This window comes from Perognathus longimembris, chromosome 15 (genome assembly GCF_023159225.1).
Source record: "Perognathus longimembris pacificus isolate PPM17 chromosome 15, ASM2315922v1, whole genome shotgun sequence".
In the NCBI taxonomy this organism is placed as follows: Eukaryota; Metazoa; Chordata; class Mammalia; order Rodentia; family Heteromyidae; genus Perognathus; species Perognathus longimembris.
In genome coordinates, this window is record NC_063175.1 from 30,331,112 (window position 1) to 30,345,249 (window position 14,138).

A 14,138-nucleotide genomic window follows, 5' to 3' on the forward strand; every position below is an offset into this window, starting at 1 on the left:
GGGTTTATTTAATGTACAGGTAGTTACAAAGGTTTAAAGAGGAGGGAACTGAAAAGAATCTGACTGGATTCTCAGTTAACTTTTTCTTCTTTTAAAACAACAAACTACCTTAGTAACTACATTATAAATACATTTCTTGAACATTTCAAAAAGTAGTGTGTTCTTATTAATATGAGCTGTTTATAATTTATGATGAATTTATGATGCTTTTATGACTCATAAAATTTAGAAAAGACTGTTCTACATCTTACTTCTTTGATATCTTTAGCCTGTCTTTTCTGTGTTTTTTTTTAACCTTTTGTTTTGGTTTGATCAAATCCAAAAATTAGAGAAACATTTGATACTGAGGAAGCATTGGCTTTTTAACAAAAGTAGAGCTCTTCTTTATGCCCTACACTCTATGAAATTCCAACTATGAAGCTCAGTAGATGTGAACAAATTTTTTTAAAAATCAGTGTCTAATATGGTCTTCTTTGCTGTGTTTTCAGATTTGAGAATGAAAGTGTTTGAAAGGTTTTTACTAGTAACTACAGATTTTCCATAAAAGCCAAACCCTTATTCAAATGAATTGACCAAGACAAATTTTCCTGGTTATTGAGTAGTGTCTTGCTGTTTGCAGATTTGGCAGTGTGGAGGAACTTTGGAAATAGTTACATGCTCCCATGTTGGGCATGTGTTTCGAAAAGCTACACCCTATACGTTTCCAGGTGGGACTGGGCAGATTATCAATAAAAATAACAGACGACTTGCAGAAGTGTGGATGGATGAATTCAAGAATTTCTTCTATATAATTTCTCCAGGTTAGTTTATTTTGCTGTGGAAGTACAAGACTGTACCTTTCTTGTCCCTGGTTCTAATGTATTCTGAGGAGAAGCAGTATGGATACAAAGTTTTGGAAGAGTGTTGTAAGGAATAATGAAACCATAATAGTGAAGTGCTTGGCAGAATTCACAATATTATACTATTAGTAATAATAGGAAATTATCCCGCTTACTTTTGTCAGCCCAGGTGTTTATCCATATTCTATTTTTTATATTCAGTTGTAGCATTTCACATTTATCTCTACATGGTTTCATCTTACTAATTTCAATCATTTTCCTAGCTTGCATGGTCCTTTCAGGTTATTTAATTAACTTTTTCATCCAACATAAGAAAACCACTGTTATACAGCAGGTCATGAACATTTTCAGTAAACAGGGCCTTAATACCCTTCACACAAGGCCTTCATCTAACCATCAAGCATCACAGGGCCAGTCTTAGAACATGCTTCAAGGAACCTCTCTCCAGGAACCTTCCTCAGCTATTTAGTATTTGAAGGGTATCATTGTTTCACCAGGTAGAAATCTGCCTACATTTTTACTTCTCTGTCCTCATCTTTCACATATCTTTTACTATAAGACTACACTGTGGCAGTGTGCACAATCAGTAATGCAGAAGAGAGAGCTGGTTGGAAACAGTTGCACTGTTTAATAGTTTAGGCAAAATAGCTCTTTTTTTTTGTTTTACCTTAACATGCATTAAGGCTTTCTGATCCCATATATATGCAGACATTTGTGCATAATTTTATTAATTTGTGCTTTATTCTTATATTTTTTAAATAAAACATGTCAATGTCCTTTCCTTGTAAGATACTTTGTAAGATGTCTGCAAGATGAATTTATATTAGTCACATGTCACCCAAATGACAGCACTATTACCATTCAGCTGTTAGAACCAATGTAAGTAGATGTGAGATCCCTAATTCAGAGTTGATTATTTCTTTCAACAGGTGTTACCAAAGTAGATTATGGAGACATATCATCAAGACTTGGTCTAAGACACAAACTACAGTGCAAACCTTTCTCTTGGTACCTAGAGAATATTTACCCTGATTCTCAAATTCCACGTCACTATTTCTCACTGGGAGAGGTAAAAACATACGTATATATGTATATATTCTGTAGAGCTCTTATATTTTTAATTAAAAAGTAGAAGTTAAACTTCTAACCTCTTTTAAGACACTTAAGTATCTTTGTGTTAAAATTATGTAACCTCAAGTATAAGAAATTTCTTAGCTGCTAGAGTCGGCTTCAGACCTTGAAGTCTTTTTAATTTTTGTTTTTATTTAATTGAAATAAGAATACTCTGCATGTTATCTTTTGGACCTTGTCCAGCAGGTTAAGTTCTTTTTACGTCTTCAGTAGTGTTATTTTAGCAAACTATCATTTACTTGTGATCATGCACTCCTGAATCTACTATCCTTTTCTTTGTTAGTCTGTGTCAAAGCTTGGGAAGTTTTAGTGAAGGTAAATTGTAAAGAATTAGTGAGGAGAAGTAGCGCTTGTGGCTCAAGTGGAAGACCACTAGCCTTGAGACTTCACTCAGGACTTCACTCAGGCCTAGAGTTCAAGCCTCAGGGACTGACAAACAAAAGAAAGAGGAATTAGTGAAAGACCATTCATAATTAATTGTATTTTGAGCACAGGCTTATTTTCCTTTGTGAATTTAAATTTCTTTGTTTGGACAGGGAAACTGGAAAGAATATTATAAATGATGTATTATAAAGTGATGTTTTTTGTTACTTCTCTTAGAATTCAGCTTGTTCTTAGAATTAGTTAATAAGGGGCTGGGAATATGGCTTAGTGGTAAGAGTGTTTGCCTTGAATGCATGAAGCCCGGCGTTTGATTCCTCAGCACCATATAAAGAGAAAAAAAGCCAGAAGTGGCGCTGTGGCTCAAGTGGTAGAGTGCTAGCCTTGAGCAGAAAGAAGCCAGGGACAGTGCTCAGGCCCTGAGTTCAAGACCCAGGACTGGCAAAAAACAAAACAAGAATTAGTTAATAAAAGTTAGCAACTTAGTTGTGCTTTAAAATGGTCTTAAACATGCCATTGACAAAAAAGATAAATAATGTACATAATTCTAGTTATATCAATTATGTAAAGTTGTCTAATTGATAGAAACAGAAAATAGAATAGTGGCTACCAGAAGCAGATGGGAGATCGGAAAGGTGATTTGTTTGATAATTATTTAAAATTTTGAGTTCACAAGATAAAAAAGTTCTGGAGATGGATTTCACATCCATGTGAGTTTATATTAATATTGCTGAACTGTTTAGTTGGAAACAGTTAAGATGGTAAATTTTATGTGATAAAGATAGAGCCAGTGTTTGTCCAAGTCATATGTAAAATATGTGGGAGAAGAGATCTAAAGCACAGTGGGGAGGGTATTGATTGGGGGGTGGGGTGAAGGTAGTTCCTTACTTGGCATAGGATGGAGAGTAGAGGGATCAAATGAAGATTTTCTTTTCCAAAGACTTGCTTCTGCTGGTGAATCTAAGATTGAGAAAGAAGAAGGAGGTGTTGGTAGTTGGAGTTTGGGGAAAGAAAAAATGTGAAACAGAATTGTAGGATGGACCCTTGTACAGCTAAAGATAATGAAGATATAATTAAGAAAATGTAAGATATAAAGGAGCATATAGATCAGAGGGGAGCAAGATGTTTGTAAATTAGAACTATTCAACCTGGTTGTATTTTTTTTTACTGACAGGGGCAAGCGCAGCTTCTCAGGTTCTCTTAATAGTTATTGAGGCTATTCTAGGATTGACTTCACCTCCTTACCTCTGAACTTTGTTGTCACTTAAGAAATCCAGCCTCATACAAAGTAAAGGATGTGTTGCATTTCTTGAGCCCCTCCACACAATCCTCACTAATTTCTCACTAGTAAATGTTTCCATTGCTGTAGCTTTTTTTAGTGAATAAAGGCCCAGGGATGGATAATGTGCTATGGTAAGATTTAGAGCAGTCACTCCTATAACATGATGTATGTAGAATAAGAAATGAGTTGTTTTTTATTTTTCCTTCTTACTGACCCAGTTTTAAACAATGCCTAGGCACTATTAGTTGGGTCAGAATGTAGGTATATTACAAAGCAACACTTGTCTAACCCTTCATAGATAATTGTCAAGACAAGCTGGCCTCTTACCTATCTCTTGCCAGCTGGCTTTCTGGTGAATCACAGATTTTACCATCTGTGGCCTTCAAGATTAACTCAGCCCTATGGACTGTTAATTTAATACCAGATCAAATCATCTAGTTTAAAAGTCTGGTTTCTAAGGCACACTTGTTAGCAAGCATCCATGGCAGTGCAGCTGGGGATTTTATGCTTACGATCAGTCACTCATAGCTTCATTCTTGCGATCCTTCCTTGGCCAATGACTAGAAATTAACCTTCCAGAGAAGATGGTGCTCCAAGGACCCAGGAAAACCTGAAATCATAGAATTTTAGAGCAGAAAGGGAATCTGGGAAACCAGAATATGATTAGAGTAATAATCACAATTTAGAGTATCTGAATTCAACCAAGCCTAATATTCCTAAGTCTTGTTAGGACTTGGAACCAAATGCATGTATTTGGTTGTAATATCTAATAGTTAATTCCAGAATTAGTTATTGCAAATAACCACAGAAAGCAATCCAGATTATTTGTTGCCAGATTAGCCAGGCTCATGGATTGACCAATCACTTCCCCAAACAGATATTATAACTCTAACATTTTTATTTAGCACATACTTTAAGAACCACATTTCATACCCACATTTCATAGATATGTAAGTTAAAGCATGAATAGATTTAAACAGCATAGCTAAGGCAACAGCCACAAAATAGAAGAAATAAATGTTGAATGCAGGCATCTGGCTGAAAACTTGTTCTCTTTAATATGAATAATATATTTTTTCTCAAATCTAGTATCCAGTTTACATAATACTAGATTCAACACATATAACTCTAACATTGTCAAACCTAATGCAGGTACCAAGAATCTGGAGGACACTATTGGAAAAGCTAAGAAACTAAGGCTCCTCTATGCAACAATCAGTGCATTCACAAATATTTTTCACCACTAAAATAAACAATGTAGTAGTCATAATATCTAGGTTGATAATTCAGAAGTGGGCTAATTTTGTACTTCAAAAGTGAAATTGAAGAGTTGCTGGCTCTGTAGATAAGGAAAGAAAGCAAGTATTGTGTGCCTTCTGTGTGGTAGTCAACTGCCAAGGCCCATTTGTATTCTCTTACTTTGTATTTGTATTATCTTACTCTTAACAAACCTGAGCAAGATTTATAATTTCTCTTTTTACTGAAGAGAAGTTGAAAGATGAATCCCCAAAGATACTTGATTAGGCAAGATGCGGGAGGAAAAGGGTAAACTTTGTGAAAAAATGTTTTTAAAGTACTGATACTTTTATGTCTTATCTTTATAGCTTCCTGTACCACTATTCCCCATCCCTACCAAGAATCACTGTATTAGAAAACTATGTGAAGTTCTTCAAGTAGATTAATTTAGCACTGTGTTTCCTAAACATATTTGATCACCAACACTCCCTTTTAGCATATATGTTGCCATCTTGCATGGTAGTGTTCTTCAAATCAGGGTTTTGGGAGTCACTCTTTTGGAAGCAATAACCATCCCTAAAGTCGCCTAGTTAATAATGGTAAAGTTAGGATGAGACCGAGGCCTCCATATCCTCACAACCTGTATTCTTACCCTGTAGATGCTGCCCTTCTGCCATATATTACTGCCATTGAAATAGAAAAGTTCCTGTTTTTAATAGTTCTTTGCTATTTATGACATTATAGTGTGGGCACAGTGCCTAAGATTAGTTTGGCTTGACAACAACAAATCTAACTTCATAAGAAAACAACCTTCTTTCTCTCATGGTTATGCTTCTTGGTATGCAGCTTCTTCCTTTTCTTAGTACAACTATGACGTCTCAGTGGAAGGTTAGATTTCTTTTGAAGGTTGTAGTAAGACAAAGTGCATCCATTTTCTAGTTGCTTACCAGAAGAGACCAGTTTTTGCGATCAGGAGAAATTCATTGCTTCTACTGGATGTTGGCCTTTGTATTTTCTACAGTATCTCGGGGTTCAACCTCAAGTGTAAGGGTTTTTATGAAATTCCGAGTCTTGTTGTTACTTAATATATGTTAGTCTGTTTGTCCCAAGCATATTTTGCTCAAGAACAATTCAGTGTAGTCTCAAACTATGCTCCTTGGAAAGTAAGTATTAAGAACTCTGTGGGGACTGGTAATGTGGCTTAGTGGTAGAGTGCTTGCCTAGCATGCACGGAACTCTTGAGTTCGAGTCCTCAGCACCACATAAACAGAAAAAGTCAAGAGTGGCACTGTGGGCTGGGGATATAGCCTAGTGGCAAGAGTGCCTGCCTCGGATACACGAGGCCCTAGGTTCGATTCCCCAGCACCACATATACAGAAAACGGCCAGAAGCGGCGCTGTGGCTCAAGTGGCAGAGTGCTAGCCTTGAGCGGGAAGAAGCCAGGGACAGTGCTCAGGCCCTGAGTCCAAGGCCCAGGACTGGCCAAAAAAAAAAAAAAAAAAAAAAAGAGTGGCACTGTGGCTCAACAGATAGAATGCCAGCCTTGAGAAAAAAGAAGCCAGGGACAGTGCTCAGGCCCTAAGTCCAAGCCCCAGGACTGGCAAAAAGAAAAAAAAAAATCCTCTGTGGAAAAAGCAGTTAGATTCATGAAAACGTTGAAAAAAATATATTTTTAGACATAATTGAATCATATTAAAAGGTTTATTGGAGCTAACCATAACTCAGTGGCAGAGAGCCTGGTTTGTATATGCAAAGCCCTGTGTTTGAAAAGAAGAAAATGAAAGGACCATTAGCTTCCTCTTGGTAGTAATTTAACCCCCAAGACTACCTAGAAGGTACAAACCAAACAGTACATTTGAATTTTCCAAATGTCTAAGGATGTGATTATTAACATGTTGTGAATCATTTTTCATCTTTGACAAGGAACTCCTCACAAACGAGACTTTGTTTTTTCTATTGTCAGCATCAAGACCTGTGTACCTAACAAGTAGTTAGCCACTAGCCACATTAAATTTAAATCTATTGAAATTGCTCAGGTCCTCAAATCATAGTAGCCACATGTAAAGGGTTCAGTAGCCATGTGACTACTAGCTACTCATTGGACACCAAAAATACAGACATTTCCATTGTTACAAAAAGTGGTATTTGGATTATCTGGAGAAACTCAAATAGCACAGAGACCATCTGTTTGTTTATATTGTGTACAGTTACTTCGTTATCTGAAGTTGCAGTGTCAATATTTGGTTTGTCAAACAGTGTTTTAAGAAACCAAAGGTAATGCTTACCCTTTATAGTCCTCCTTGTTCCTAATTTAGAGTTATCCTAAGACAACTCTCATAGGATGTACTATATTAAGTTCCCAAGAGATCCTGTTAGTGGTTATTTTCCTTCTAGGTTAAATAGAGTTACCAGGTACTAAGGCATTCCTATTTCAACTAGGAAAATCTCCCTTTTTCTATATCAAATCAGCCTTTTAGTTTGAGTCCCTAGTGATTTAGAATCAATGGTAACTACTGAATAAGTTACCAAACAGAATACCATCTTCTTTCCAAGAGAGCCATCAAGATGTGGAAGATGAGCAAACTCGAAGGAATTGATATTGTTATGACACTGCTGAGCAGTTAGCTATACGTTATGTAGGCATAAGATGTAATACAACCTGTAAAGACAGAATAATCCAGAAAGAAGCTAGCTGTTCTCTTCTCTTCCATGTACTGAACTTCAGAATATACCTAGGTTATCCAAATATTCACACTTTTTAGAAGTTCCAACAAAATATATTTATCTGGAATATCCTTATATTAGTGTTACATTCTTGCATATAGCAGGCATAGTAGTACATACCCTTAATTGCAACACTTGGGAGGTGGAGGCAGGAGTATCTGGAGTTCATGGCTAGTTTGGATTACATACTAGATCCTTTCTCAAAAAAAAAAAAAAAACCATGCATATAATTTACAAATCTTACTTTTCCCTAATAACATGCTTATGTTTTTGTTATTTTATATTTTACAAATACTGTTATTTCATATTCTTTAGACTGTCAGATATTGAATAACTAACCTATAATTCATTATATCCCAATACAAATACTGAAATAAGTATATGTTGTCACTATTTCTACTTTCCACACTTTACTAGAAAGCTGGTACTTGTTTACATGGCCTAAAGGCAGTTTTTTTTTAAATTTTTATTGACAAACTGATGTACAGAGGAGGATACATTTTCATACGTTAGGCATTGGATACATTTCTTGTACTGTTTGTTACCTCCTCCCTCATTTCCCCCTCCTCCCTACCCCTTTCCCTCTCCCCCCATGAGTTGTTCAGTTGATTTACACCAAACAGTTTTGCAATTATTGCTTTTGTAGTCATTTTTTTTCCTGTGTCTCTCAATTTTGGTATTTCCTTTCACTTTCCTAGTTCTAATACCAATATATACAGTTTCCAATGTACTCAGATAAGATACAGAGATAATGCAGGTACAACCACAGGAAGGGGATACAAGAGGATCATCAACAATAGAAGCTACGGTTTCACATGGCATGTTAAAAGTAATTACAACAGTGATATAACACTCGTTTCCATAACATGGAGTTCATTTCACCTAGCATTATCGTATACATTCATAGGGGCATAGTTATTGGGCTCTTGTGATCCTCTGATGTGAGTAGTCTAAACCTGTGCTAATTACTCCCTATGAGGGAGACCATAGAGTCCATGTTTCTTTGGGTCTGGCTCACTTCACTTAGTATAATTTTTTCCAAGTCCTTCCATTTCCTTACAAATGGGGCAATGTCATTCTTTTTGATAGAGGCATAAAATTCCATTATGTATATGTACCACATTTTCCTGATCCATTCGTCTACTGAAGGGCATCTGGGTTGGTTCCATATTCTAGCTATGACAAATTGTGCTGCCATGAACATTGTTGTGCTGGTGGCTTTCGTGTGTTCTTGTTTGTGGTCTTTTGGATAGATGTCCAAAAGTGGGGCTGCTGGGTCATAGGGGAGCTCAGTGTTTAGCCTTCTGAGGAATCTCCATAGTGCATGCCAGAATGGCTGAACCAGCTTACATTCCCACCAACAATGAAGTAGGGTTCCCTTTTGGCCACATCCCCTCCAACATTTGTTATTGTTAGTTTTCTTGATATAGAACATTCTTACTGGGGTGAGATGGAATCTCAATGTTGTTTTGATTTGCATTTCTTTTATGGCCAGTGATGTAGAGCACTTTTTCATATGTCTCTTGGCCATTCTCATTTCCTCATCAGAGAAGTCTCTTTAGCCCACTTTAACACATAAAACAACGTGTTTTTCTATCTACATACAGTATGACAGAAGTACCCTACCACATCTTTCCCCTGTGACACTGTGGTACTATTGTACTACCTGTGGGAATAAACTATGGGCTTTCCAGATGCCTAGTAGATTGCCAAATGCTTTGAAATTTAGTTGTTGTGAGGAAACAAAACAGCTAGATGTTGCTTAAAATATTCTTCTAGTTCTTTTTTTTTTTTTTTTTTTGCAGTCCTGGGCCTTCAGCTCAGGGCCTGAGCACTGTCCCTGGCTTATTTTTGCTCAAGGCTAGCACTCTGCCACTTGAGCCACAGCGCCACTTCTGGCTGTTTTCTATATATGTGGTGCTGGGGAATCAAACCGAGGGTTTCATGTGTATGAGTCAAGCACTCTTGCCACTAGGCCATATTCCCAGCCCCATATTCTTCTAATTCTGATGGCTGATTCGGGATCCTTTATATAAATGGCAAGTATCTAATGACAAAATAAGGTTTGCACCATACTATGCCTATACTTCCAAGTGCCACATTATTTGGCTAGAAAATGCCTACTGTGGAAACCCTCTGAGAAGTCACTAGAGTAATTATAAAAAGTAATACACTTACTTTGGTTGGTACAGTTGTCTTGAATGTGTGTTCAGTTGCTTTAAATTATTAGAGAATTTACTGAAATAAAAACAATTCCTAGAGGAACCATGTAGAAGAAACTAAAAAACAAGAATGTGATAGATTTCCTCTTTAAACGTAGAGCTTTCATGAACAGTTTGGAAAATATTTCTAAACCAAAGAATTTTAGGGAACCATGCACTGATTTCCCCCCGCCTGTAAACTTTACCTAGGAGATTTGTAGTCATTTGAGCTCAAATTGACCTTTAGTTGTAGATGTGGCTATCTATCTAGTTAACTTCTCTTAATTCCTGACATTTTTATTGTTGTCTCACAGATACGAAATGTGGAAACAAATCAATGTTTAGATAACATGGCTAGAAAAGAAAATGAAAAAGTTGGAATTTTTAATTGTCATGGTATGGGAGGTAATCAGGTGAGTATATTAGTGAACTTTTAAAAGTTTAATTTTAACTTTTCCTTTTTGTTGTATCCTTTACTCCATGACATTATCCTGGAATATTTTTATATACCCAAAGAGAAAATAATAAAGACCATTAGGTTAAAAGAGCCTTTAATCTAGTAATTTCTTTTAAACAAACCATTTGTAAAAGTCTCTGTGTATTGCCATTGCTGAACACAAGATTTTTTTTTTGTCCTTTTTAGGTGGACATATACTAATGTATACACTAATGTATACAAAGAATTAAATGATTTTTACTTTCCTCTATGGAAACCTGGAGGAAATTTTTCTGCATCATTTTATCTTCATTATTTTAATAAAGGACAAAAGTCATGTATCTTGGAAGACCTGTATTTTCCCTGCCAGAATATTGATATCTAAAGTGCTATAACTAGTTTGTTTTGTAAGCTTATATGTGTGCATTTTTGCTTTATAGGTTTTCTCTTATACTGCCAATAAAGAAATTAGAACAGATGACCTTTGTTTGGATGTTTCCAAACTTAATGGCCCAGTTACCATGCTCAAATGCCACCACCTAAAAGGCAACCAACTCTGGGAGTATGACCCAGTGGTAAGTTATCTAGTTTTGAATAGGAATAAAAAAATCATAATGTAGCATTTGGCATATTTATATTTTTATCACTAAGGTAGTAAATATTAGCATAGTAAAAATATGGTTAAGATAGCCATTGGACATTTCCTGAATATTCTGCTCGAACTTGTCCTTTGGTACTGGGCTACTTGCTATCTTGGGTATGACTGCCTCACACATAGAAAGATGAAGAGCATCACTAAGAAGTGCCAGTAACATAGCCATTGTGACAACCAAAATTTTTCTTAATTTGAAAAGGTACTGATTAGAAAATAGCATATCAATTAGGCCATAAAAGATCTACTTATAGTAGCTTAAACAGACAGTTCTATCATCTTTATATAAGTCTGGAGTGAATTCAATGGCACGGTGCTGTCTGGGATAAACACTTCAACATTCTTAAATTTGCCATGTGGTTACTGCAGCTCACACTCTCACATTGCAACTCAAGGCAGAAAGAAAAGGAAAGGAGGAATATTTCATCGCCACAGATGTTGCTCTTTTCCAGGAAAGCAAAAAAAGCTTTTCCAGAATCCTCTTTAGTAAACTATTTATCATGGGATAAAAATGTATTCCATAATGACAAGCAACTACAAGGAAGGCTAGGAGAGCAAGCATTTGGTTTTTCTAGTATTTATAGTGAAAGTAACAAAGAGAAAGATTAGGAATGGCTTTTGGCTAACCAATCTGAACAATATACAGTCATTTTTCTAAAAGTAAATGTTTGGTTAAAATGTAAGAAGCTAGAGATGGTTTAAAAAGAACCAGTTATATGTATGCAATTTTAAAACTTAAGAATCATTTTACAAACTTTCTCCTGAGATAAAATTTTAGTGTCACACACTGGTTTCTCCCAAAAACAAACTCTTAGAATGACAGTTTATCACTGAGATATCTACTAGGGAGCACCTTTTGAATCTGTACCTGTGAAAAGAAAAACGGGAAGAAGGCAAAATTGGGCAAAAGGAGAATGCAAGTTCCAATACTTGTCCGGTTGCCTGAGCTGACAGCATAGTGAGCTCTGGAGAGGAAATAGCCCGTCACAATTACCATATGTTCATCCATTGGAAACATAACACTCTGGATAAAGAACCAAGTATTATGTCAACAATCTGTAATGTAAGCTTCAAATTATGAAATCTTAGCTCAAAAGAACTTCACAGGTAGAATCCAGTGTACTGTTTTGTATGAATAGAAATTAAAGGCCTTATACATAAATCACAAAAATTAAATAGCCATTTGGAAATAGGTTGGAAGATCTTAAATGGGGAATCCCTAATCCTATCCTTTTTCCACTATACACCACTGTACTCCATTGCTTTTCCCATTACTCCCTTAAAGATATAGCTCTTAGTGCTTTCTTTAAATATATTCCTTCTCTGTCATGTGAGCTACAGTTCCACTTCTGGATTTTTGGTGCTTAATTGGAAGTAAGAGTCTCCTGGACTTTCCTAGTCAGTCTAGCTTCGAACAATGATCCTCAGTTCTCAGCCTTATGAGTAGCTAGGATTATAGGTGTCAGCCTCAGCAACTGGATTTCCTGAGGTCCTCATTTCTATAGGGGAACTTAGCAATTATCAAAAATAATGGCTGAGATGTTTTTCTCTCCATCACTTTCAGAAATTAACCCTGCAGCATGTGAACAGTAATCAGTGCCTGGATAAAGCCACAGAAGAGGATAGCCAGGTGCCCAGCATTAGAGACTGCAATGGAAGCCGGTCCCAACAGTGGCTTCTTCGAAACGTCACCCTTCCAGAAATATTCTGAGACCAAATTTACAAAAACAAAAAAGAAAAAAAGAAGGATTGACTGGGCTACCTCAGCATACATTTCTGCCACATTCTTAAGTAGCAAAAAAGGAAAAATACTTTCCTCTTCTGCAGGATGTAAGGTTTATCAGCCATTAAACTCAGACTTGTAGCTTTTCACGAGCTGTGAACCAGCCTTCCTGTCCAATTTCGTGAAAATGCATAGTAGTGAGACTGTGCACAATGATGTTTACAAGATTGAAAGAGTTTTTCATCTAGAGTCATGGGAAAGAATATTCAGACACACAATCAACAAAATATGCTTTCTGGAAAGCTGCACCTTCTGTGGTTCGCTTGCACGTCAGTAATTTCTGCTGAGTGTGCTGTCATGAAGAAGAGATTTCCAAGATTTTTTTCCTAATTAGGACTGGTAGCCAGTATATTAAATATTGATAAAAAAAAATAAACGAGAAAGAACTGAAAGAACCAGATTAAGAATCATGAAAACAGCATTTTTACAACAATAAAAAACTATATTAAACAGGGTTTAAAAGAAATTAAAACAGAACTATGAGAAGTACAATTTGTTATAGTATAGTATCAAATTTCTATATAGATTTTATACCTCAGTGGAGAAAAATAACTGATTTCAGTGATACTCATTTTGTTTCCATCTGTGATAGTCATGGATGCTTTTATTTTCCTTGGGGTGCTGAAAATGAGCTGGGCAAAAAAGCTCTCTGAACATAGTTTTAATTTCTATAATTTTTTATTTGGTTTGTGGGCTGTTGGAATTGTAATTTTTAACTGCCTTCTTAAAAATGGAGACTTAACATGTCTGGTCTCAACTGAACAAATTAAATATATCAGTTCTTGGGTCAACTGGCTTATTATACACTAAGACATACACACACGCACACACTTACATATCTCCAACTTCTTAACTCATCCAACTGATTATGCTTAATACCCAAGATTCATACTACTGTAGTACAGATTTGTTTCACAGCAAGCAATAAATCTTCAGTTCTTTATGACTCCATTTAACAAAAGGCTTATTACAAGGAGTGGTTTATTATTTGGGTATTTGCAGATAATATATTTGACAATTTTGAAACCTTTCTCACTCCATACACAGATGTGCTTTATTGTCAAGTACATATTTAGATTAGATTATTGAATTGTAACATTGATTTGTTTTTTTTTAAATAAAACTTACTGAAAATGTATAATTGACATTTTTTGAATGAGTTAATGGAAGAAGTGCAGCTATTCCATATTTCAGTTTCTGTATTTCTTCCCTAAATTCCATGTAGGTTAAATTGATCTTATTTTTCTCTGATCTTTAATACCAAAAAATCAACTTGATTATCAAAAGTTCATGTCAATTAAAAGTTAACTTTTTAACTTCCCAGAAACTCGCATTTTGACATTTTCTGAATATCTAAAGCTGTCCATTGGCAAAAGTGCATATATTTTGCTTGTTTTTGTTAGATTATATTTAATGCTATTCTTTTCTTTGGTTATAAAAACTCACTGCAGGCAGTGTTATTTCTGGTGCCTA

At 35.7% G+C, this 14,138-nt stretch overlaps 1 protein-coding gene across 1 annotated transcript in view; it reads left to right on the top strand.

The window, feature by feature from the left end:
• The window catches only part of Galnt1 (polypeptide N-acetylgalactosaminyltransferase 1), a 51,397-nt gene extending 37,619 nt beyond the window's left edge, over window positions 1-13,778 (top strand). The window contains exons 7-11 of the mRNA XM_048363733.1: window positions 620-800; window positions 1,769-1,908; window positions 10,109-10,207; window positions 10,671-10,805; window positions 12,447-13,778. Of these exons, the coding sequence (XP_048219690.1) occupies window positions 620-800; window positions 1,769-1,908; window positions 10,109-10,207; window positions 10,671-10,805; window positions 12,447-12,593 (702 nt within the window). The 3' untranslated portion in view covers window positions 12,594-13,778. The remainder of the gene's footprint in view (window positions 1-619; window positions 801-1,768; window positions 1,909-10,108; window positions 10,208-10,670; window positions 10,806-12,446) is intronic.
• Window positions 13,779-14,138: the final 360 nt, after the last annotated feature.